The sequence below is a fragment of the Aythya fuligula genome, chromosome 9 (assembly GCF_009819795.1).
Source record: "Aythya fuligula isolate bAytFul2 chromosome 9, bAytFul2.pri, whole genome shotgun sequence".
Taxonomy (NCBI): domain Eukaryota; kingdom Metazoa; phylum Chordata; class Aves; order Anseriformes; family Anatidae; genus Aythya; species Aythya fuligula.
Genome location: NC_045567.1, coordinates 11,855,179 through 11,875,390, shown reverse-complemented (window position 1 = coordinate 11,875,390; position 20,212 = coordinate 11,855,179). Strand labels below are relative to the sequence as shown.

At 56.7% G+C, this 20,212-nt stretch overlaps 2 protein-coding genes across 3 annotated transcripts in view; one reads left to right on the top strand and one right to left on the bottom strand.

The window, feature by feature from the left end:
* Positions 1–8,090, top strand: part of HDLBP (high density lipoprotein binding protein) — a 37,292-nt gene extending 29,202 nt beyond the window's left edge. For both annotated transcript variants that reach the window (XM_032193169.1, XM_032193170.1), the window contains exons 21-28: positions 502–656; positions 1,290–1,394; positions 2,007–2,141; positions 2,723–2,866; positions 3,032–3,217; positions 4,197–4,313; positions 4,775–4,903; positions 5,616–8,090. In XM_032193169.1, the coding sequence (XP_032049060.1) occupies positions 502–656; positions 1,290–1,394; positions 2,007–2,141; positions 2,723–2,866; positions 3,032–3,217; positions 4,197–4,313; positions 4,775–4,903; positions 5,616–5,702 (1,058 nt within the window). In that variant the 3' untranslated portion in view covers positions 5,703–8,090. The remainder of the gene's footprint in view (positions 1–501; positions 657–1,289; positions 1,395–2,006; positions 2,142–2,722; positions 2,867–3,031; positions 3,218–4,196; positions 4,314–4,774; positions 4,904–5,615) is intronic.
* Positions 8,091–9,016: 926 nt separating this feature from the next.
* Positions 9,017–16,654, bottom strand: ANO7 (anoctamin 7). Its single transcript, XM_032193264.1, has 23 exons — positions 16,541–16,654; positions 16,314–16,380; positions 15,924–16,081; positions 15,554–15,661; positions 15,273–15,409; positions 15,094–15,151; positions 14,678–14,788; positions 14,429–14,594; positions 13,912–14,002; positions 13,735–13,831; positions 13,297–13,440; positions 13,071–13,208; positions 12,754–12,852; positions 12,546–12,648; positions 11,842–11,953; positions 11,262–11,316; positions 10,935–11,032; positions 10,681–10,835; positions 10,342–10,547; positions 9,974–10,116; positions 9,430–9,520; positions 9,230–9,349; positions 9,017–9,112 (listed from the first exon to the last, which is right to left on the bottom strand). The coding sequence occupies exons 1-23, from the start codon at positions 16,652–16,654 to the stop codon at positions 9,017–9,019; spliced, it is 2,667 nt and encodes an 888-aa protein (XP_032049155.1).
* Positions 16,655–20,212: the final 3,558 nt, after the last annotated feature.

The following is a 20,212-nucleotide window of genomic DNA, read 5'->3' as shown; positions in this document are numbered from 1 at the left end:
TAGCCAAAAGCAGACCTGCCGCTGCTCTCTTGCTCTGCAGGCTTGTCAAGGTTCCTCGGAGTTCTCGTGCTCTCAGCGTTGGGTGTACTGAATTCAGCACAGCTGGGGCCTGCTCTGCCTCGTTCTGTTGAGTAGCCTGGTCTACCACCAGCTGTCCTGTAACATCCAGTGCCGTGCTAGTGAAATTCCCTGTTGCTGAAGGAACTGCCAGCCTTATTGCCTCTGCTGTCATAGGAGCACAGCCTCTGCTTCCAGAGTGCAACTGCAGGTTCTCCCCCCGCGGGCAAAGGCAGTATGAGTGCTGTGCAGAGACGCATGGAGGAGACCATCTCAGTTCTGCTCAGTCCAGGCCAAGCCATGGCAAGCTGACTGTGTGACCTCTTCCGTAGCAGGCTGTAGTGTCTGGTCTCTTGTGACTGGGCTGAGCCTGAAGATCTGGAGGGGAAGATGTTGAGCAAGGAGGGGGCTCTGTGTTTAACATGAGGCTTTCCATGTTTTCAGCCCCTGTCGCAGAGCCAGCTGTGCAGGAGAATGGCGAGGAGGGTGGGGAAGGCAAGGATGGGAAGGATGGAGACCCCAGCTCTCCAAAGAAGTGTGATATCATCATCATCTCTGGCCGCAGGGAGAAGTGTGAGGCAGCAAAGGAGGCGCTGCAGGTACGTGACTTCTAAACCCTTTAGCCTTATAATGTAGTCATGTCCTGATGCAAGCAGCTCGCTGCATGCTTTAGTGATGGTAATAAAAACTGTTCAGCCAAGGTTGCTATCCAGGTGGTCACTGACACTAACTGTGGAGAAGGTCTGCATTGCTCAAAGGAAGTTCTCCAGCTGCTCTGTAATTTAGCCAGGTGGCTTGAATCACTGCACCTGACCTAGCAATTGCTACAGCTGCAAGCAGCCCCAAGTCACTTGCCAGAAAAGCACAACATCCTTTTTTATGAAGCAGGGCTGGGATGAGATACAGTGATTGAGGCTGAATCATTCCAGCTTCAGCAGACCTTGCCATGCTTCTCCTCTAGTGATGTCATCCAAGTTTCTGTAGGTGGAAGCCAAGGATATGAGAACAGCCTCTGACGCCAGAGGGAGTTTTTAGATGGCTTGTTTGGAAAAAAATGTTTAACACCCCACAGGTCATCTTGGTGTTTGCAGCTGCTCTCTCCTGCAGAGTTTGTACCCTGACTAAAAGGGAACAAACCTCGCTCCAGCAACTTATTCTTTTGAGCAAGTATATGGCAAACTGAAAGAAAGGAGAAGTCTTTCAGCTGGCAAACTCTGTTCCCATCCCTCTAGGCTCTGGTTCCTGTCACCATTGAAGTGGAAGTTCCCTTTGATCTTCACCGTTACATCATTGGCCAGAAAGGAAGTGGGATCCGTAAAATGATGGACGAGTTTGAAGTAAGTTGTTGCCCTTCCTCCCTAATCCCACATACTGGAGAATCTGTAAACGACCACATCTATGGTGTTGGCCATCAGTTGTGACTTACTCAGGACCATCTTGGTTTGACCATAGAATACAGGCTTTATAATAAGAAAGTGAGACCTGTGTAATGAACTCCTTGGCTCTGGGGCTTGCTAGGTTTCACGATGAAGCTGTATGATGGGAGCTGGTGTCGTGAGTGTTGTAGGACTTGTTGGGGCCTATCTGGATTTCTTACCAGTGCAAGAGCTGTTTTCCCTCCTTGGCCATGCGATACAGCTTGGCCATGCCCGCCTGCTTGGAAGAATTCCCCAGGAGCCCACAGGGGCTGTGGACCTCTTGCTCTTGGGGCCGGTGCAGGTTGGCTGCAGGCAGCACTGTTGAAAGTGTGTTTGTTTCCTAGCCTCTCCAGGCTGGTACAGAGAGTGACAGGTCCTGAAGTCCTGCAGCAAAGCAATCTGATGTTAATGATGGCTGAAGGAACAGGGTTCAGGCGAGGTGCAAGCTCTTTTTGGTAGCAGAGAGGATCAGTGAGAAGCTAACGTGCAGTGAGCAGTGGTACAAAGTGATAATCATTACTTGTTGCTCAGGTAAACATCCAGGTCCCTGCTCCTGAGCTGCAGTCAGATGTCATCACCATCACGGGGCTGGCCACCAACCTGGACCGTGCCAAGACCGGGCTGCTGGAAAGAGTGAAGGAGCTGCAGGCTGAACAAGAGGATCGGGTAAGGCCTGTGCCAGTCCTTCCTTCCAGCTGAACAAGGCTTCAGCCTCTGGGTGTTACCTTCAGAAGTTGTACAGACCTGTGGAACTCTTCTCCTTTTAGTAGCACCCCTAGCTGCTCTGCAGGTCTGGGGGACGCAGTGGCTTACCAAATATAACCTGTTTAATATGAACTAACAGGAGAGTCTTGGGATTCTACTTTAGGAAACTCTGATCTGCCCAGGGCTCTCTCACCTTCACATCCCTTTGAGATGGTGCAGGGCAGGAGCCTCACTGTGCTAGAGTCTCTTTGTACCTCTTCTGGTGAATCCTTATCCCAGCTCTGAACAAACAGCATGAGGGATGATCTGGGGAGTTGTTTTCTACCTGTAGTTTCCTGCTGAACTTGACAAAAAGCGCAAGGCCCCTGCAGATGAATGTTTTGGGTGCTCTTCTATAGCCATGTGCACTCAGGCAGGACCTTGCAGAATCTGTCCCATGAATCTCAGAAGCCAAAAGGAATGTGGGGACTTCGGTGGCCATCAGTGGAGCAGCCGTGGTGTGTTCCCTGCTGTTGTGCCTCACTCTGCTTCTCTCTTTCCAGGCCTTGCGAAGCTTCAAGCTGACAGTCACTGTGGATCCCAAGTATCACCCTAAAATCATTGGGCGTAAGGGAGCAGTGATTACCCAGATCCGCACAGAGCATGAGGTCAACATCCAGTTCCCTGACAAGGATGATGAGAGCCAGGTGAGAGGGCAGAGGGGACACACAGAGGGTTGTTGGTTGTCTCTGAGCATGGGCTCTGACTTCCCTGTGCTGCTATTGAATAAGATGGAGGGTGAAAGGGAGTAGCAGGGAGTTTTGCTTAGCTGCTTATGAGCTTGGTTACTCACGTGCTTCCATGTGCCCCAGGCCCAAGACCAGATCACCATCACTGGCTATGAGAAGAATGCTGAGGCTGCCCGGGATGCCATCATGAAGATTGTTGGCGAGCTGGAGCAGATGGTCTCTGAGGATGTGACTCTGGACCACCGTGTCCACGCACGCATCATCGGTGCACGTGGCAAAGCCATCCGCAAAATCATGGATGAATTCAAGGTGAGCGGTGGGGCAGCACGGGCTGGGGGAGCAGTTGGGTACTAGGGTCCGAATTCAGGAGCGTCAGGTTCACATCTTGTGGTCCTTGTTTCTTGTGCCTCTTGAGCACCTCCAGCTGGAACAGAAGCAAAGAAAAACGAATGCTGTTCTGCTCCCCTCAAGGTGTCATTGCAAATGTAGGAGCAAAGTCGCCTTTCAGTGGATTTCTTCCAGATGGGGTCCCAGATAGTCATTTGAGGGGAGAAGTGGTTGAGTCACTGACGCTGGGGAGGGAACTGTACCCAGACCCCCTTAGCATGAGCTCAGCTCAGAGGAGATCCTATGGATTTCTTTGTCTAAGCCAGCGGTGATTCCTGTGACGTTAAGGTTCCCAAATACACTTTCAGGGCTCCAGATTAGGCTGCTGGAAGCTGAAAGGCTTTGGCAAAGCCAGCTCAGCCTGGGGAGGGCAGGGGCCTGCATCCCTGACTGCATGTGGCAGTAGCAGAGTGATTTACTACAGGGACAGTTAATGAACATGAATCCAGAGTGATGAGCCTTTGGGATGTAACATCTTGGCTGGTCTTGGTTGCTGAAACAAGCTGTTTTGTTCTGAAATGAGCAGCCTTTGGTTTTGGTCCCATCTTGTGTGACTTCCCTGCAGCCATCTGGAAGGCAAGCTGGAAGAGACCTCGCTGGCTGTGTACGGGTAACACTAAGCCAACTACAGAAAATGGTCATCAGCCAGGATTACTCGATCTGTGGAGAGGATAGAAAACTTATTGTGCCTCCTGCTGATGGCTTGATGGCGAGGATGCCTGCAGCAGAATGAGGACACTGTCTGGAAATCCAGCCCTGTGCTGTTTGCACAGCACTGCACAGAGAATGGTTTGGGTTGGAAGGGACCTTGAAGATCATCTTATTCCAGTAACAAAAGACTAAAGGAGTCTGTAGCTTTTCAGATGTGCAGGTGTAATCCCTGTGTTTCTTTGTGTTTCAGGTGGATATTCGTTTTCCCCAGAGTGGAGCTCCTGACCCCAACTGTGTGACCGTGACAGGACTCCCCGAGAACGTGGAAGAAGCTATCGATCACATCCTGAACTTGGAGGAAGAATATGTAAGTGTTCAGCAAATCTGTGCGGCGGCTTAGCAAGAATTTCCTCAACCACAGAGCTGGATGTCTGAGGGATCTCCACGTGGTATTTTCTACCACAGCACCAGAGAACTTGGTCTTTGTGCGGGTTGCAATCAGCTCTCGTCTGCAGCTGTCCCTCAGACCACTGGCTGCAGAGCCCCGGGCTGTGCAAGGACTGGCCCCGCTGTCCAGGAGGGGACAGCGAACGAGCATGTTGGGACACCAAGACGTGCACGTGCTTGCCTTGCTGCAGCTTGCATCAGTTGCAGTCTAGGAGTTGGTGGCTCTCAAACTAGTGGAGAAACACCGTGTTTGGTGACCGTAGTACAGGCTAGTGACCTTGGACAGGGTGCTGCATGATGAGGTGGAGTTTGGGGTGGAGGGGTTACACCAGTTTGAGGAACTGTCAGGATCCACATCCTAACTGGGCCATGTGACTGCAGCTTGCAGATGTGGTGGACAACGAGGCGATGCAGGTGTACATGAAGCCCTCTTCCCATGAAGAGTCCAAGGCCCCATCCAAGGGCTTTGTGGTGAGAGATGCCCCCTGGGCCACAGTCAGCAATGAAAAGGTGAGTGCTGCTTCTGCTGCGGGCACGGGGAGTGTGGCACTGCCGAGGGCTGACTCTGGGGCCTGGCCCTCCTGTTTCAACTGGGACAACAGAGCGCTCTCCCTCCTCTCTCCGTGGTGGCAGAGAAGGCAGCGAGGGGCCGTCCTGGTCTGTGTGGCCTGGGCAAAAGCTGAGGGCAGGCCTAGGCTCTGCCTCCAGCTTCCAAAGCACTGCTGTCTCCTCTTCCAAATGCCTTGCCCATGTTGGATACAGTGGGGCCGCTGGGGATGGGGAGTCCTTACCTGAAAGTGTCCTGCCAGGTCGTGTTGGTTTTAGGGGTTGCCATAGGGCCCTGGCACCTCTGACTTCTGCTGTAGCACAGAACGAGCTCAGTGTCTGAGCTGTGTTCTGCCTGGAAGCAGTGACCTGGGACACGTGGCAGCTCTGTTCTCAGCTGCCCCGGTGGCCTGACCCTGCTCCAGCGACTGAGTTACCACGGCTGGGCTCTGAGCCCCTGATCCACCTGCTGCGTGCTTCTGTCTGCACCATCCTTGATGCCATCTCTGGAGGCTCAACTGTCCACCTAGGGCAGCCCAAAGGACACAGTGATCCTGCTCAGCCCTCGCTCCTTGTCTCTGCCCATGGGACACAGGAAATGCTGCTTAGCGCAGGGGTGCTGTACAGGTTCACAGCAGGGCAGGAGCTTAACTTGTTCCCTTTTTGTTTGCTCTAGGCCCCTGATATGAGCAGTTCTGAAGATTTCCCCAGCTTTGGGGCTCAAGTCGCCCCCAAGACTCTTCCCTGGGGACCCAAACGATAATGACCTGGAAGCAGAAACATCTCCTCCAGCCCGCTGACCTGACACTAACCTGCCACAAATACTTCCTGTCTGAAATCTGACCCAGCGGCTGGAGCACAAGTCAATTGCCCCAAGAGGTCTCCTAATGGTGTCTGGAGTGCTAGACCCCATCCCGCTCCCCTCAGCTATCACCATGGCTAGGATTCACTCTCATCTCTTGATGGATATACTTTTCTTCTTTGGAACAAGACTTCCAGTCAGATTCAAACACTAAATGTGTGTGTTTTTGTTAGAAACTTCATAATTGACTCAAAGTGGCTAAGATTTACAGCTTCCCAAGCGCTAGCAGAAAAATCTGCTCTCTTGAGCATGTCTTACTAGGCATTCTCGCCTTCATTAGGAGACCTCCTTTACTGTGGCTAGGAATCTACTTCCTGTCTCATGACCTCAGGAAATAAATTTCCTTGACTTTCTAAAGCCAAAACGTTTGCCCTCTTTCCTTTGTGTTTATCCCAGGCCTTACCTTACCGTTGTAGAGTGCAATCAACTTTTTTTCCTTTGAACTGCCAAAAATTCATTTAATGCTGATAGCTGACTGTGGGGAGAGCTTAAAAATAATCCAAAAGGTCAGAAACTAAACTCTTTCAAGGAACAAAACCTTCAGTAGGCTGGAGAGGCAGCAGAGACGGAAGGGACCAGAACAAAGCACGGCCACCCTGGTCAGGGGAACACCTCGGCGTGCAGTGCGTTGCGGGCGCTCCCTTGCGCCGCGCCGCGCCACGCACAGCCCCAGCCTGCAGGCTTGATGAGTCTTCCAGTGCGTGACCACAGACCCCGCTCCTAGTGCCCCGCGGGCCCTTGCACACCCTCCCCAGCAGCCGTGCGGGCAGGCAGGTGAGCCAGCACGTGGCAGCGTTACTGCATGGGACAGGCGGGGGTCGGCCAAGGTTGGCGTGGCCCAAGAGAAGCTGGTTGGAAGCGGAGCCTCGAGAAGCGGTTGAGGTGCTGCGAGCCCTGCAGCTTCTGAGCATGAGCGGTAGGGACACCAGTTGCTGTTGCCTTCTTTCTACCTCAAAAGTCAGTATGATGGTGGCCTCCCAGCGTAGGTGGGTGAGCAGCTGCTCCAGCTCTCACGCTGGCACCCAGAGCAGAACCCTGGAGGAGAAGCAAGAGGAGCGTTTTGGGGAGTGGCTGCGGGAGCTCCTCTGAAGGGAAGCTGAGAGCGGTCACGGTCGTGCAGGCGGTGAATGGGAGAGGACCGTGGGGCTTTCTGAGCTAGAACCGGGCTTGGCCCCAAGGCCGTAGCCACAGCCTAGCAGCAGCCCCTGGCTGCAGCGGTGGTGAGACAGGCTTCTGCTCTGATGGAACAGGGGAACTGAAAGCGAGGGGGCTGACAGTGCCGTGTGTTGAGCCCTCCCTGAGGCCTCCATTGTATGGGCTGGAGAGGGCGATTGGTGCTCTATGCTCAGGGCTGCTTGTGCCTGGGCCCTGCCATGGCTTGCTCTGAGGGAGCTGTGCCCAAGCTTCTCCAGCTAGTAAGAAGAAAACCGTGTCTTTGTGGAGGGAGGTAGGGAGCAGGGGGTCCCTGTGTTCCCTCCTTTCCCCGCCTCTGTCCTACAGAAGGTTGTAGTCTGAGCCATTCCTCTAGCCCAGCTGCTTCGGCTCTTGGACAAGCAGGAGTCCCTAGTCTCTCTTCTCTAGTGCTGCTTACGGGGCAAAGGCAGGAATCCTGGCAGGCTGGGCCCAGCATTCCTGCCTTTTCCAGCACCCCCAGGCCTGACATGCCAACGCTTCTCCTTCCCCCGCCAGCTCCTCATAGTAGAGGCTGCTATGCAGAAGTTGAACCAAAATCTGAGTGCTCTCCGTAAATTTGAGATGTGGCTGAAGCTAAGCGCGTCCCGCCGCAGGGCACCTAGCTCCCCTGGAGGAGGGGGTGGCTCTGCCTCCCCCGGGAGATGATAACCGGATGGGTCAGACAGAACCAGGGTGACACCCTTCCATCCGTGTCTGTCAGGAAATGGTTATACCCCGTAGCTTAGGTCTGTCCTATGTCGCCAAGCCTACCCCCCCCTTCCTCTTTATGCCCCCCTGCCCTCACCAGTTGCACAGCTAGGCTTGAGTTACATTTGGGGCACCACTGTCTGGGTTTGCCCCGCAGCCCGACCCTCCACTCTAAAGAAGGTCATGAAGTGATTGTACCTAGTACTGTCCCCCACCACCCTCCTTCCGCAGCAGACTGTGGCATGTGTCCATTTCCTCTCTGACGTCTTCCATATTGTACGTTTCCATAGCAATGATCCCTTGGCCTTAACTTTGGAATTTGGAGACTATATGCAAACATGTAAAAAGGCTCATGAGTATGGATGACACTGGAATTTTATAAATTCTAAAATAAAACCTGAAACAGCTTGGAGTGTCACGGATATTATTTCTACCGGTGGGTTGAGATCCAGGGCAGCCCAAATTGCACGCGTGAGCCTCTGCGGCGGCCGTGCCCTTGCTGAGGAGGGATGTGCACAGAGAATGCTGGGCTGAGGGGAGGTGAGAGCAGCGCCCAGCAGCACTGGAGGAAGGCGCCCACATGCTCAGCCAGCAAGGTGATGCCAGGGCTGCTGCTGGTGTAGGGGAGCAGAGGGAGGCAGCAGCTGCAGTCCCTCTTGCCCACCCCACTGAGACCCTCTGCCTTCTGCAACTCGCTGCTGCCCAGTGCCTGCCTGCCAGCACCCAGCTGCTGCTCTTGAGAAGCAAAGCTTCGCTCAGGGGCTGTTTCCCCTCGTGGTCCCCATGTCAAAGGGTAGCAGCACACTTCTCACATTCACGTGGGGTCTCCATAGCTTTCCCACAGCTCAACTCTTTCCTGCCTCCCTACTTAGGGTGGCAGGAGCAAACCCTCCAGCTGTGGTTACGGTAAGCACCCAGCACAGGAGACAGCAGAAGCAACAGCCAGAGTCCAGGCAGCCCTACCACGACTCTCCCCAGGCAGGGACAAGTGAGCCTGTGCTTGTGCTGAGCAGCCCGGCAGCAGCTGCAGGCAGGAGCCTGCGTCTGCTAGCTGAGCAGCAGGGCGGCCTACCAGCCCAGGACCTCGGTGTGGCCAGCCACCTTTAGTTCATTTACGCTGCGGGGCAGTTCCCTCGTTGTACCACAATGAGCCTGGACAGCTGCCCAGAGCTGGCTGCCTCCCTCCCCGCCTGCAGCCGCAGCCAAGCCCTGGTGTCCGTGTGGCAGAGCTGCCCTGAGCCAGCCGAGCAGGGCCGGCCAGCCAGCATGCTGCCCCACGGCTCCGTGCTGCTGTGAGGAGGAGCAGGTTGTGGTCCTGGGGCACGCTGCGGCTCTCAGCTGCCCTCAACCTGCTCAGTTTCCCAGTCCCTGCTCGCTGCTGGATCCGCGGTGCTGGCCTTGCTTCTTGCCTCCCGTCTCTCAAAAAGGACCTGGATCAGGGAGAAAGGGAGCTGCTGCACTCGCAGAAGGCGCTGTAATGCCTTACAGATACCAGGGAACAAACATGAAAGGCAGGGAAAGGGGCAGGGAAAGGCAGCCGCACGCACCTTGTTCTCAGCCAGGGCCTCCTTGGCCAGGTACCTCTCGCGCTTCACCTTGACCTCCACCGACTCAGGAATGTCAGGAACCAGGCAGGCGATCACACGCCCAATGAAGAAAACCACGTGCTGGGAGCGAGAGGGACGGAGGGGTTGGCACAGCTCCACACCCAGCACCCGTGTCTCCCCGCGGGGCTCGGCGCTGGTACCTCAAACACGATGACGAAGCCCAAGCGCACGGCCAGCAGGTGCCAGTAGGTCAGCGTCAAGTTGCCGTCCTGGTCCCTGAACGCCCTGTACCTGTAGGAGCCACGTGCAGCCCTCACTGCACCCACCCGCCCCGACTGGCCTCACCACCACGCGTCACCGCGGGATGTGATGGCGGCAGAGGGACGAGCAGCAGGCAGCCCAGCCCTGGGGCACTTTTGGCCGTCTCCCCAGACGGGTTGTGACATTTTCTTCCTCTGATGAAGCAAATCTCTCCACAGCTGGAGAGCTTTTGAAGTCAGTGCTCCAAAACACTCAGGCACATTAAACCAAGGGTGGGGAGGGAGCGGGGCAGTCACCAAGACAAGTTGCTTGCCCCCACGCCCCCTGTCCTGCCCCAGCCTGTGGGCATGTGCTGGGCAAACCCTGGGATGAGCAGCTCAGCAAAGCAGGCGGACAACCTGCACCTGGCTGACAGCCTCTGTGCTGAACGAAATATGTGCTGAGGAGGAGGTGGCAGCAGCAAAAAGCCGAAGGAGCTCCCACCTGCACATGGTGTTGCTTTGCTGCACAAAGTCCCACGGCGCGTAGGCCAAGGTGAAGTTCACGTAGCCACGCAGGCTGCTGTCGTGGATGTACTCGTAGTACACGCGGGGCAGGAAATCGGAGGTGAAGGCGATGAGGAAGGCCTGGGGGGAGGGAGAGGTGCTGCAGAGCTCCCGCAGCCGGGGGAGGCCCCAGCCCCACCACCCTGCCCCACGGCTCTGAGTTTTTTGCCTGCCTGGCCCAGAGGAAGCACGCCTCTGCGAAGGCAGCCCCACCCTCCTCACTGAGCCAGCCCAAAGAGCTTTTTCCCTAAATTTTCCATTTGTAACCCCTCAGCGCTGTCACCACCACCCCGCTGCCCGGCGTACGTTGCTGCTGACAGCCAGGTGGGTGATGACCTCCAGGATGGAGAACCAGATGCCGATGCCCTGCGCCCGCTCAGCCACGGGCCGCCGGTAGTCACAGACGAACTTGCGGGCGTCCAGGCGGATCTCCACCCAGTTATTGAGCAGGGCAAAGAGGGGTGCCAGGGGACAGGCAGCCACAAAAATGGTGATGAAGCCAAACTGCAGGACTGGAAGGAAAAGGAGGAGGAGAGGGGAAGGACAGGTTGAGAGCAGCAGTGACAACTGCAGTGTCTCCCGGTCCCTTCCCACTGCTCCCACTTGAGCAGAGCCCAGAGCTCCAGGCATGGGGCCGGTTCCTACCCATCTCCAGGTACTCATCAAACAGCCCCTCAAAGGCCAGCAGCTGGTGGTTGACCACCCAGGGTGCCTGCTCCGCCGGGACCGGCCCGCCCTCCTCGACGGCCTTCTTCTTTGTGGAGAGGAGCTTGTGCTTGTGCCACCAACACCTCAGCCTCCTGGGGAGAAAAGAGGGGCTGTGTCCCACACCCGGCACCAGCCAAGGGCTTGCCCTGCCCTGAGACGGGGTGCGTGGTGGGTGCTGCTGCTCTACTCACGGGATGGCCACCTCCTGCACGTTGTTGATGATCTGCTTCCCCACCATGATGACCAGCAGCTCCTGGGCCAGCTCGATGAAGCACCCGCCCGGGCTGCACTGCGGGGAGAGCGGGGCCCTCAGCACGCGGCTCCTGGCACACGGGGAGACCCAGCACCCAGACCCCGAGCAGGGGATGGGGTGGGGTCCCCACGCTGAGCACCAGCCTGGGCCAGGGGAATGCATCCTGCTGGGTGAGCACAGCTCGGGGCTGCCCCACAGGCACTGTGCCATGTCCTGGCACGGCCCTCAAGCCAACATCACCCCCAGCCCCCCACACCACACTCACCTCCTCGTTGCGGATGCCCAAAAAGCTCCAGTAGTTCCCAGGGTAGCCAACGAACCTGTGGGAGCCACGGCAGAGCCGTGAGCGGGCATCCCAGCTCCCTCCAGCCGCCCTGTTCCCTGGGCCACGAGGGGAGCATCGCCGGGGGCTGTGGGGGCTCAGCCCACTCTCTGCCACCTCACCTTCTGCTCTGCTGCTGGCTGTGGCAAAGGGGTCACCGAGCGAAGGAAGGGCCTGGTCTGGTAGACCTGGACCCCTTGTGTCCCTCGCTAAGGGGCTGGCGGTGGTGTCCCCAAAGAAGGGGGGTCCCCAAGCCCCTGGTTGGGGCCAGCACAGCAGTAAGCCCGCAGGGATCAGGCTGCCCCACTCTGGAGGGCCCAATCCTCCTACCATGGTGCTCCCCAGGGGTGGCAGCAGCACTCCGGGCCCCTCAACCCTGCAAGGCCACCCTGCCCAGCGGTCCCAGAGGGAGCAAGAAGGGCCCTTCTTCCCCCACGGGCCTTAGAGTCATTGAATTACAGAATCCTTTAGGTTGGAAAATACCTCCAAGGTCCTCAAAGCCAACCGTTAGCCTGCCACTTACTTGCCCTTGAAGAAGGCTATGTACATGGGAAAGGAGTAGAAGGTGACAAACTGGAAGACGAACACTTTGAAGGTAAAGGCATCCTCATACTTGGTCTGGGTGCGGTGCATCTCTGCCAGGGGGAAGCACAGGGATGTGGCCCCACGCTGCTCTCAGGTGCTTGTCTGCCTTGTGGTGGACGTCACCCTGACTTGCTCAGTGCTAACAGGCCCCAGGCCCCAACCCCACTGCTTTACCCACAAAGTCAGCCCAAGATGTCCGGACACCCACGTGTTTTGCACCAAAAAAAATAAACTTCATTCCCTCTTCTCAGCAGAAACAGGCTGTGTACCACATTATACATGGCAAAAATATTCCAGGCACTTTTCTCCCCCAAGCCCCAGCAGTCAGCTCAAAACCCTTCATACAACACTCCTCCCCCCTCCAAAAAAAAATAAAAAATCTTGAGCTGAACGGAACCCCTGTACTCACTTTTTTTTTTTTTTTTTTTTTTTTTCCTGCAGCCAAAACACTTTTCACCCAAGGTCTTATTTCCCCAACTCTCCTCTACTTCACACAACTCAGCTTCCTCCTTGACATCAGCCAGCCCCTGCTGGGGTGCTATGTGTCCTAGCTCATGTCCCAGCACTGAGCTCGCTGGCTCTGGTGCTTTGCCATTACAAAGGGCTCCTTCCGTCCAGCTTGCAGGACCCCAACCAGCTTACCCCACTTGGTAAGGAGATGAGCCAGGGAAATATAGATCTTGGAGAGGATGAGGATGAAGAAGAGGTTCACCACTGAGCTGGAGATGCTGGCGATGCGCGATGCCTACAGGGGAAGCGAGCAGGCAGAGCACACACAGCAGAGTGAGGCGAACCAGCTGGCAAACCAAGCCCACCTGCTTGGCCTGGAGCAGCTCTGACCAACTCTTACCGAAGCCACAAACCAGAAGTACCCTGAGCTGGAGAGGAGGATGGCAACAACTGTCCGGTACAGGATAATGGAGACCACGAACATCACCACCATGGCAATCTGCAAACACAGCACGCTGTGTATGAGCAGGGATCAGAGCCTGCATCAAAGGAAAACTCCACCACTACCCCAGGGCACCAGGAGCTGCGAGGGAGCTCCAGGGCTGAGCTGGTGGAGAGGCAGGGGACACGCATCCACCCCCACCTTCATCCACACGCTCTTTCCTCAAACAGATCCCATTCCACCACACCCCACTTCTCCAGCCCTCGTGATCTTACCAACATTATAATGACCACCAAACCAGCCAAAATGCGATGGATGCGGCTGCGCTTGGGGAAATATGGCTCCTCTGCCCCAGTTATAGGGTTTATTATCGTCATGGGAGCCATGGCAGTGAACTGGGGCCGGGGCCGCTCCTGGGAAAGAGGGGGAAAATGCATCAGAGGCATCTGTTGGCTTTTGTCCATTCGGTTTTGGAATGTATTGCAAAGGGCTGGACCCCACCTCAATGTCCTCAAACTCAGAGCAGTCCCAGCGATGTGCCAGGGATGCGTTTGTCCGCTTCCAGAACTCCAGGAACAGCACTGCCCACAGGGACATGAAGATGCTGAAGAAGATGGTCCCACCGTGGTCAAAGAGCCGGCCCGCCTGTGGGCAGAGCAGGCATGAGGGCTGGGCCAGGGCTGCAGGAGCTGCTGGTTAACGTGGCCCAGCCCACCTGAGGGACATGGTCTCATGTCCACCGTGGGGACAAGGTCTCACATCCACCACGTCCATCGTGGAGACGTGGCCTAATATACACCCCAGGGACACGGTCTTACATTAGCAGGAGTGAAGAGGGCAAATCCCTGCAGGCATCCCACAGCCCGCCCCTACGAGTAACCACAGGGATGGAGCTCTACCCCTGGGCCCCACGCTTTCCCTGGGGAGACAGGACCTCACCATGAAAGTGCTGCAGGTATCGGAAAGCTGCCAGTAGGGACAGGACTTGCAGAGCGGACACATCCGGAACTGCTCTTTGCTCTCACAGATCTCCTGCCTGCAGGCAGGGGAAGGAGCATTCAGCAGGGCTCAGCTCAGACTCTCACCATTTCACCCTGGGGAGGGGGGGACACTCACGCAGGTACGTCACTGAACACCAGGAAAATGCCTGCGATGAACACCACAGTCCCCGTCACGGCAGCGGGCAGGAGCCATCCCGTGTAGAAGCCTGCGGGCAGCAGGGACAGGCAGCACGAGTCCTGTCAGCCTCCACCGCAGTCCCCGAGGACAAGTGCTGCCCAAACCCAGCCCAGCACCAGCCTAAAGCCACACAGGGCTTGGAAGACCTGAACGTGGACTTGAGGCTCTAGATGTATGTGTCACAGCTGACTTGTGGTGCCTCCAAACTGGAGAACATCCTGGGACAGAGCTGCAACCACACGCGGGCAGGACCAAAGTGGGCATCGCTCTGCTTCCAGCAAAAGCAGGCTGGCCCCAGGAGGAGGGACCCAGGAGGAGCCCCAAGGTGCTGGGGAAGGGCTGAAGGTGACCAGGACCGGCAGGACACCAAGGGTTTCCCACCCAAGGCAGTGCACATTTCATCCAGGGACCCCATCCAGGAGCTGAGGGCTGCTCTGGAGCCGGCGGCACTCACCCAGCCAGGCGAAGTAGAAAGCGACTTTCTCCCCAAAGTACTTGCGGACATGGTCCAGAGGCTGGTACTTGCTCCACTTCCTCCAGTTGGCCCAGTACTGGAAAAGGACCTGGCGCGGGCTAGGGCTGCCAGAGGCTGGCCCCTCTGGTGGGGCCTCGCAGGAGCCCTGTGGGGATGGAGGACATGGACGAGGGCCCAGCCAAGGCTGTGGGTCCGTCAGGGAGCCCCGGGGCAGGGACCATGCCTTGCCTCGTGCAGTGGGAAGGCGGCAGTGAAGACGCCCTCGCTCAGCAGCCGGTCCACCCCCACCTCCCGCTCCTTGGAGCAGCCGTACTGCGTGGTGGCCAGGATCTCGTAGAGCTGCAGAGGAAAGGACGAGGCAGGGAGGGGGCTTCAGCCACACGGATTGGGGTCCCCACCACGCTGTTGACTCTTCGCCTCCAAGCCTGATCCTCTGAAATGTTGTCATGCCCTTTCCCAAATACTGACCAGGAGGGTCTCTACCCATACCTTCTATCCCATCGGTGGCATTTTGCACACAGCAACCTATCTGGTGACAGCTGACACCCCCCATGTTTGTGCCACCTGCCTGCAGAGCTGCTCCCCCACACCCTCCAGCCCACCCAGGACCGGGGAAAGGGACCACGGCAGCCCCTGGTGCTCACAATTTGGTGCCTCTGAGTTGTGGAGAAGAAGGTGTCCTGCTCGTCGCTGCCCAGGAACCTGCACAGAGGAGCAGCTTGGCCCTAGGATGCTGGTGGGGGTGAGGAGCTGCTGCTCCTGGCTGTGCTGTGCACGGGCAGAGGGAAGGAACGGCCTGCGCAGCCTCTCCTGGGGCGCTTACCATTGCAGCTTGTTGACCTTGAAGGGGCAGGTGTAGTAGTCCAGCGGCAGGCTGGGGACCTCCTGGGCCATGGCGTTGGGGATGCCCAGCCGCCGCAGCACTCTCTCTGACCAGTGGGAGGTCTGGTTGGGCAGCGCCTGAGCACACACAGCCAAAACATCTCAAGAGGAAGGAGATGGCAGCAAAGTGTGGGACCGTGGGGTGCAGCACGATGCCTGGGCACTCAGCAGTGCTGGTGGCACTGTCCCCTGACCCGGAGCACCAAGGCACCCTGGCCTTACCTGCAACGGCACACGGAGCTGCAGCTCCTCAGCATAGTAGCAGAGCACACTCCAGGGCGCACTCAGCAGCAGGTAGTGCACCACCTTCTTCTCCACACGGGCCGTGTGCTAGTGGAAGAGGAGGCCCGGGTGGGGATGAGGCTGCTGGCGCCGGTACAGGTCCCTGCAGGGTCTGTCAGGATCAGCCCAGCCACCCCTCACTGCCCCTGGGAGCCAGCCCACTGGGATGGAGCCCTCGCCAGGTCCCACCTTGTGCTCCTGCTTGGCTCCCCACAAGCCCAGGTTGCTCTACTGGGGCCAGGGCACGATGCCATTGTCCCTGAGCAAGGCTACGGTTGATGCAGCAGGGAAAGGTCAGGTCCCTGGGTACCTTTTCCATGTGGAGGCCAGCAGCATGGAGCTTGTCCAGGAACTTCTTCCGCCAGGTCCTGTGGATGGTGGTGGATCTCTCCTGCAAGGCCTTGTTCTCACGGCTGCCCTTCTGCCCGCTCAGCTCCCTGGGGACCGTTTCCCACACAAGGACGAAATCTGCAGCAGGAAGATGGAGCTCATGGCAGGAAGCTCCTCATAAGGAAAAGGCTGAGGCTCTGAAGACTGCCAGGGATCAGCTGCTGTCGATAGGCTGTGCGGCCACCAGCTCCAGCTGTGAAGATGGAGGACATTCCCCAACCTCCTCAGCCCAACGGGGAGCCCATCCAGCCCCTGCCTTCTTGCCACGATGAAAGGAAACCGACCTCAAAGATCAGGCTCTCTCCCTCACCTATCCTTGTGCAGCCATCGCTGAAGACATTGGCCGTGCTCTTCTCACCCAGGGATGCGTCGCCAGCCTGGGAATAAGACATCAACAGCAATAAGAGCTGGTAGTCCCCAGACAGCTGGATCGCTAGCTAACTGGAAGGGCAGGGGACTGCCCCAAGACCAAGAGGCAAACCTGCCCCGTTCACAGCTGCCCTGGTTCCTCTCCTACCCCATGGTGTGGCCACCCACCTGGGAGACTTCCACAGCGTCCTCGCTCAGACTCCCATAGCAGGCTGCTCGTCCGCCGCTGTCCTGTCCTACCAGACTGCTGTGGGGATCGTCCGACGTCCTCCTCCGCTGCATGGCGAGCCCTCATGCCAGCAGCCACTCCAGGTGCTGAGAAGCCAACAGAGGCACTGCAGGCCTAGGAGAAGGGCTGAGCACCCCGGTGCTGTCAGGCTCCTGATGCCGGAGGTGTGCGCAGCCTTGCTGGCTCCTCCACCAGGCCCTCAGCCTGGAGCCCCTGCCTGCCTGTCACGCGAGCTGGGCAAGGCAGGACCCCGCTCAGCTCACCACCAGGAATATGTCCAACAGCTCGCTGTCCTCGTAGCCAGGCCCCCAAACTGGACGGACGCAGCGCTCGAGGTGCAGTCTCACCATGAGGGGACAACCACCGCCCTGGTCCCGCTGGCCACACTGTTTCTGATGCAGGCCAGGATGCCGTTGGCCATCTTGGCCACCCGGGCAGAGCGCTGGCCCACGCTCGGGTGACTGCTGACCAGCACCCCTGGGTCCTTTTCTGCCAGGCAGTTTTCCAGCCACTCTTCCCCAAGCCTGTGTCGCTGCATGGGGTTGTGGTGACCCAGACGCAGCACCCAGTGCCCGGCCTTGCTGGATGTCATGCGGCTGGATGCAGCCCAGCCAGCCATCCTGTCCTGGTCCCTCTGCAAAGCTATCCTCAATCCAGATCACTGGTGAAAGTGCTAAACTAAACTATCCCCAGTACTGAGCCCTGGACAACTCTACTTGTGGTCAGCCATCAGGTGGATTAAACTCCACTTGCTATAACTCTTGGAGACCAGCCAGCCAGCCAGTTCTTCACCCAGCAAACTGTCCACCTGTCCAAGCCATGAGCACCCAGTTTCTCCAGGAAAACACTGTGGGAAACTGTCAAACGCTTTACTAAAATCCAACTAAGCAACATCCACAGCCTTTCCCTCATGCACTCCATGGGTCACCTCGTCAAAGAAGGAGACCAGGTAAGTCAAGCAGGACCTGCCATTCCTTACCCCATGCTGACTGGCCTGATCGCCAGTTTATTCTGTACGTGCCATGTGATGGCACTCAAGGTAATCTGCTCCATTAACATCCCCAGCACTGAGGCCAGACTGACAAGCCAGTAGTTCCCCAGGTCCTCCTTCCATCCCTCCTTGTAGATGGCCATCACGTTCACTGACCTGCAGCCACCTGGGACCTCCCCAGCTGGTCAAGACTGCTGGAGAATTACTGGAAGTGGCTTGGTTAGCACTTCCACCAGCTCCTTCAGTGCCATTTGGTGGATCCCATATGACCCCATAGGCTTGTGAATATTCAGATCATGTAATAGGTCACTTACAGTTTCCCATTGGATTATAGGAGCTTCATTTTGCTCCCTGTCACTGTCTTTCAGCTCAGGGGCTGGGTACTTGGAGAACAACTACCCTTACTAATAAAAACTGAGGCAAAAAAAGGCAGTAGGTGCTTCAGCCTTATCTTCACCTTTTGTCACTGTTTCCCCTCACATCCAATAAGGGGTGCTGATTCTCCTTAATCCTTCTGTTGCTGTTGATGTGTTTATAAAAGTATTTTTAAAATATTTATTTGTATCATCTTTTATTGCACTAGCCAAACTGAGTTCCAGCAGGGCTTTGGCCTTTCCAATTTTCTCCATGCACAACTCAAGGGAGAATTCAACAAAAACTGAGTTGCCTGCCCTACTTCCCAAGGTCATTTTTTTTCTCAAGGTCTCTTTTTCTCCCTGAGTTCCAGAAGCAGCTCTCTGTTCAGCCACGCTGCTCTTCTCCCCTGCCAGCCCGGCTTTTTCCTGGCATTGAGATGGCCTGCTCCTGTGACTTCAAGGTTTCATTCCTCAGGAAGGTCCAGACTTCCTGGACTCCTTTGCCTTTCAGAACCCCCTCCCAATATACTGTCAACCAGGTCTCTGAACCAGCCAAAGCCTGCTCTCTGGAAATCCAAGATAGCAGTTCCACTAACTGCTTTCCTTACTTAACCAGAGATCAAAAACTCTTCACGATCACTCTGTCCAAGACTGCAGTTGGTTCCCTCACCACCTGTGTCAGGAAGTTATCCTCCACACACTGTAGGGACCTCCTACCCTGTCTCCTCTCTGCTTTATCATATTTCCAGTAGACATCCAGGAAGTTGAAGTCCCCCTTGAGAGCAAGAGCTAGCAATGAGGTTTCCCTCCCCTGCCAGCTTTAGTTTAAAGCTCTCTTCAACACCCTGTAACTGTAGATGCTCTTCCCCTCCTCCAACAGATGAACCCCATCAGCTCCCAGCAGACCAGGTTTCCCAAAGAGAGTCCCATGGTCTAAAGAGCCAGTTGGTTACTGGTTTGGTTCATCTCAGGCTGTAGCAGAGCCCACGCACCCAGCAGCTGCCCACAGTTGTCACCAGAAGCACCCCAGCAAACAGCACCGTGGGACAAGCTCTTGGTATCCAAATGCACCTCACTGCCATGGCCAAAAGCAAGGTGGGGAGACAAGGGACAAGCATGAAACCTCCCCAAGGAAGCGCCCCCCATTATTCCGATCTAACATCCTGAAAAGCTCAGGGCCCACCTACCCCCTAAGGCCATCCGATTACCACAGCAGCTCAAGATCGGGCCCTCGTGTTGGGGAAGCACCCACAGGGCACCAAGAAGCAGGGGCTGTGTCTCCTGCCCTGCCAGCTGGTGCCCCACACCTCAGGGAGATGCCTGAAAAACCCCTTGGCTTCCCTATCTTACCTCCCACAGCGTCACACAGTGAGGGGTCCTGCTTCTCCTCGGGGGCCTGGGAAGTGTCACCAACCCCTCCAGGTGCTTCAAACCAGCATTTTTTGGCCGCTTCTCAGCGTGGGCAAGGCCAGGCTGTGCGTGAGGGGTACAGCTGGGGGACAGGCTGGCGAGCACCTTCCTTCGGCACAGGCCCTGCCTTTGTTTGAGCTGGAGGTGGGGACCTGAATGGCCCTGAACAAACAGGACGTGGCAGAGCTTTGGGGACATGCCAGCGAGGCAGGGGACAAGCGCCATGTCCCCACGAGCTGGCTGAGGAGGCAGCAGCTGTGAAGGAGCTGGGGGGCACTGAATGACAGAGGTGACCACATGCAAGCTGGTTGTCTGTCTGCTTTTACAGCCACTGCGGGGTGCAGAAGACAGTTTGTCCCACCAACCCCACACACCTGCCTCAGGACAAGACGGATCTCCCAAACCTCCCACGAGCACAAGGGAAGCTGAGCAGGCACCCAGGTGGGTGAGGTGACCCCATCCCAAGCCCAGCATAGGCACAGCGGGGAGATGTCCCACCCCGGCTCCATCCGAAGCTTCCACAGCATCACAATCCGCACGGAGCATGAGCAGCCTGCAAATGGAAGCAGCCTCCCTGAGGGGAGAACACCCTGCCCTGGTTCATGCCACTGGTCTCACGCTGAAGAGGGACGGATTGACTCCCAGCTTTCAAAAGTTCAAATCTACTTCAGATTTGAATGAGCTGAAAATTAGATTTGTTCAGTCATTCTTGCTCACCCTAGAGCTAGTTTTCAAACAGTACGTGTCATTTTTCCTCATGTATTTTTTTTGTGGTTTGACAATAACACCGTGAGACTTTCAGGTCTGATGGGCAGTGGTTCAACAAAACCCTTCGGGCAGTCAGGCAGCACACC

What these genes read in the sequence shown, in the direction of transcription:
- ANO7 (XM_032193264.1), bottom strand. Translation starts at nt 16,654, where the DNA reads ATGCAGCGGAGGAGGACGTCGGACGATCCCCACAGCAGTCTGGTAGGA. An exon ending in CAACTCAGAGGCACCAAATT is followed by an intron (nt 14,789 to 15,093) that starts GTGAGCACCAGG and finishes TTTCCTCTGCAG; the next exon opens with CTCTACGAGATCCTGGCCAC. An exon ending in TGGGCATCCGCAACGAGGAG is followed by an intron (nt 11,033 to 11,261) that starts GTGAGTGTGGTG and finishes CTCTCCCCGCAG; the next exon opens with TGCAGCCCGGGCGGGTGCTT.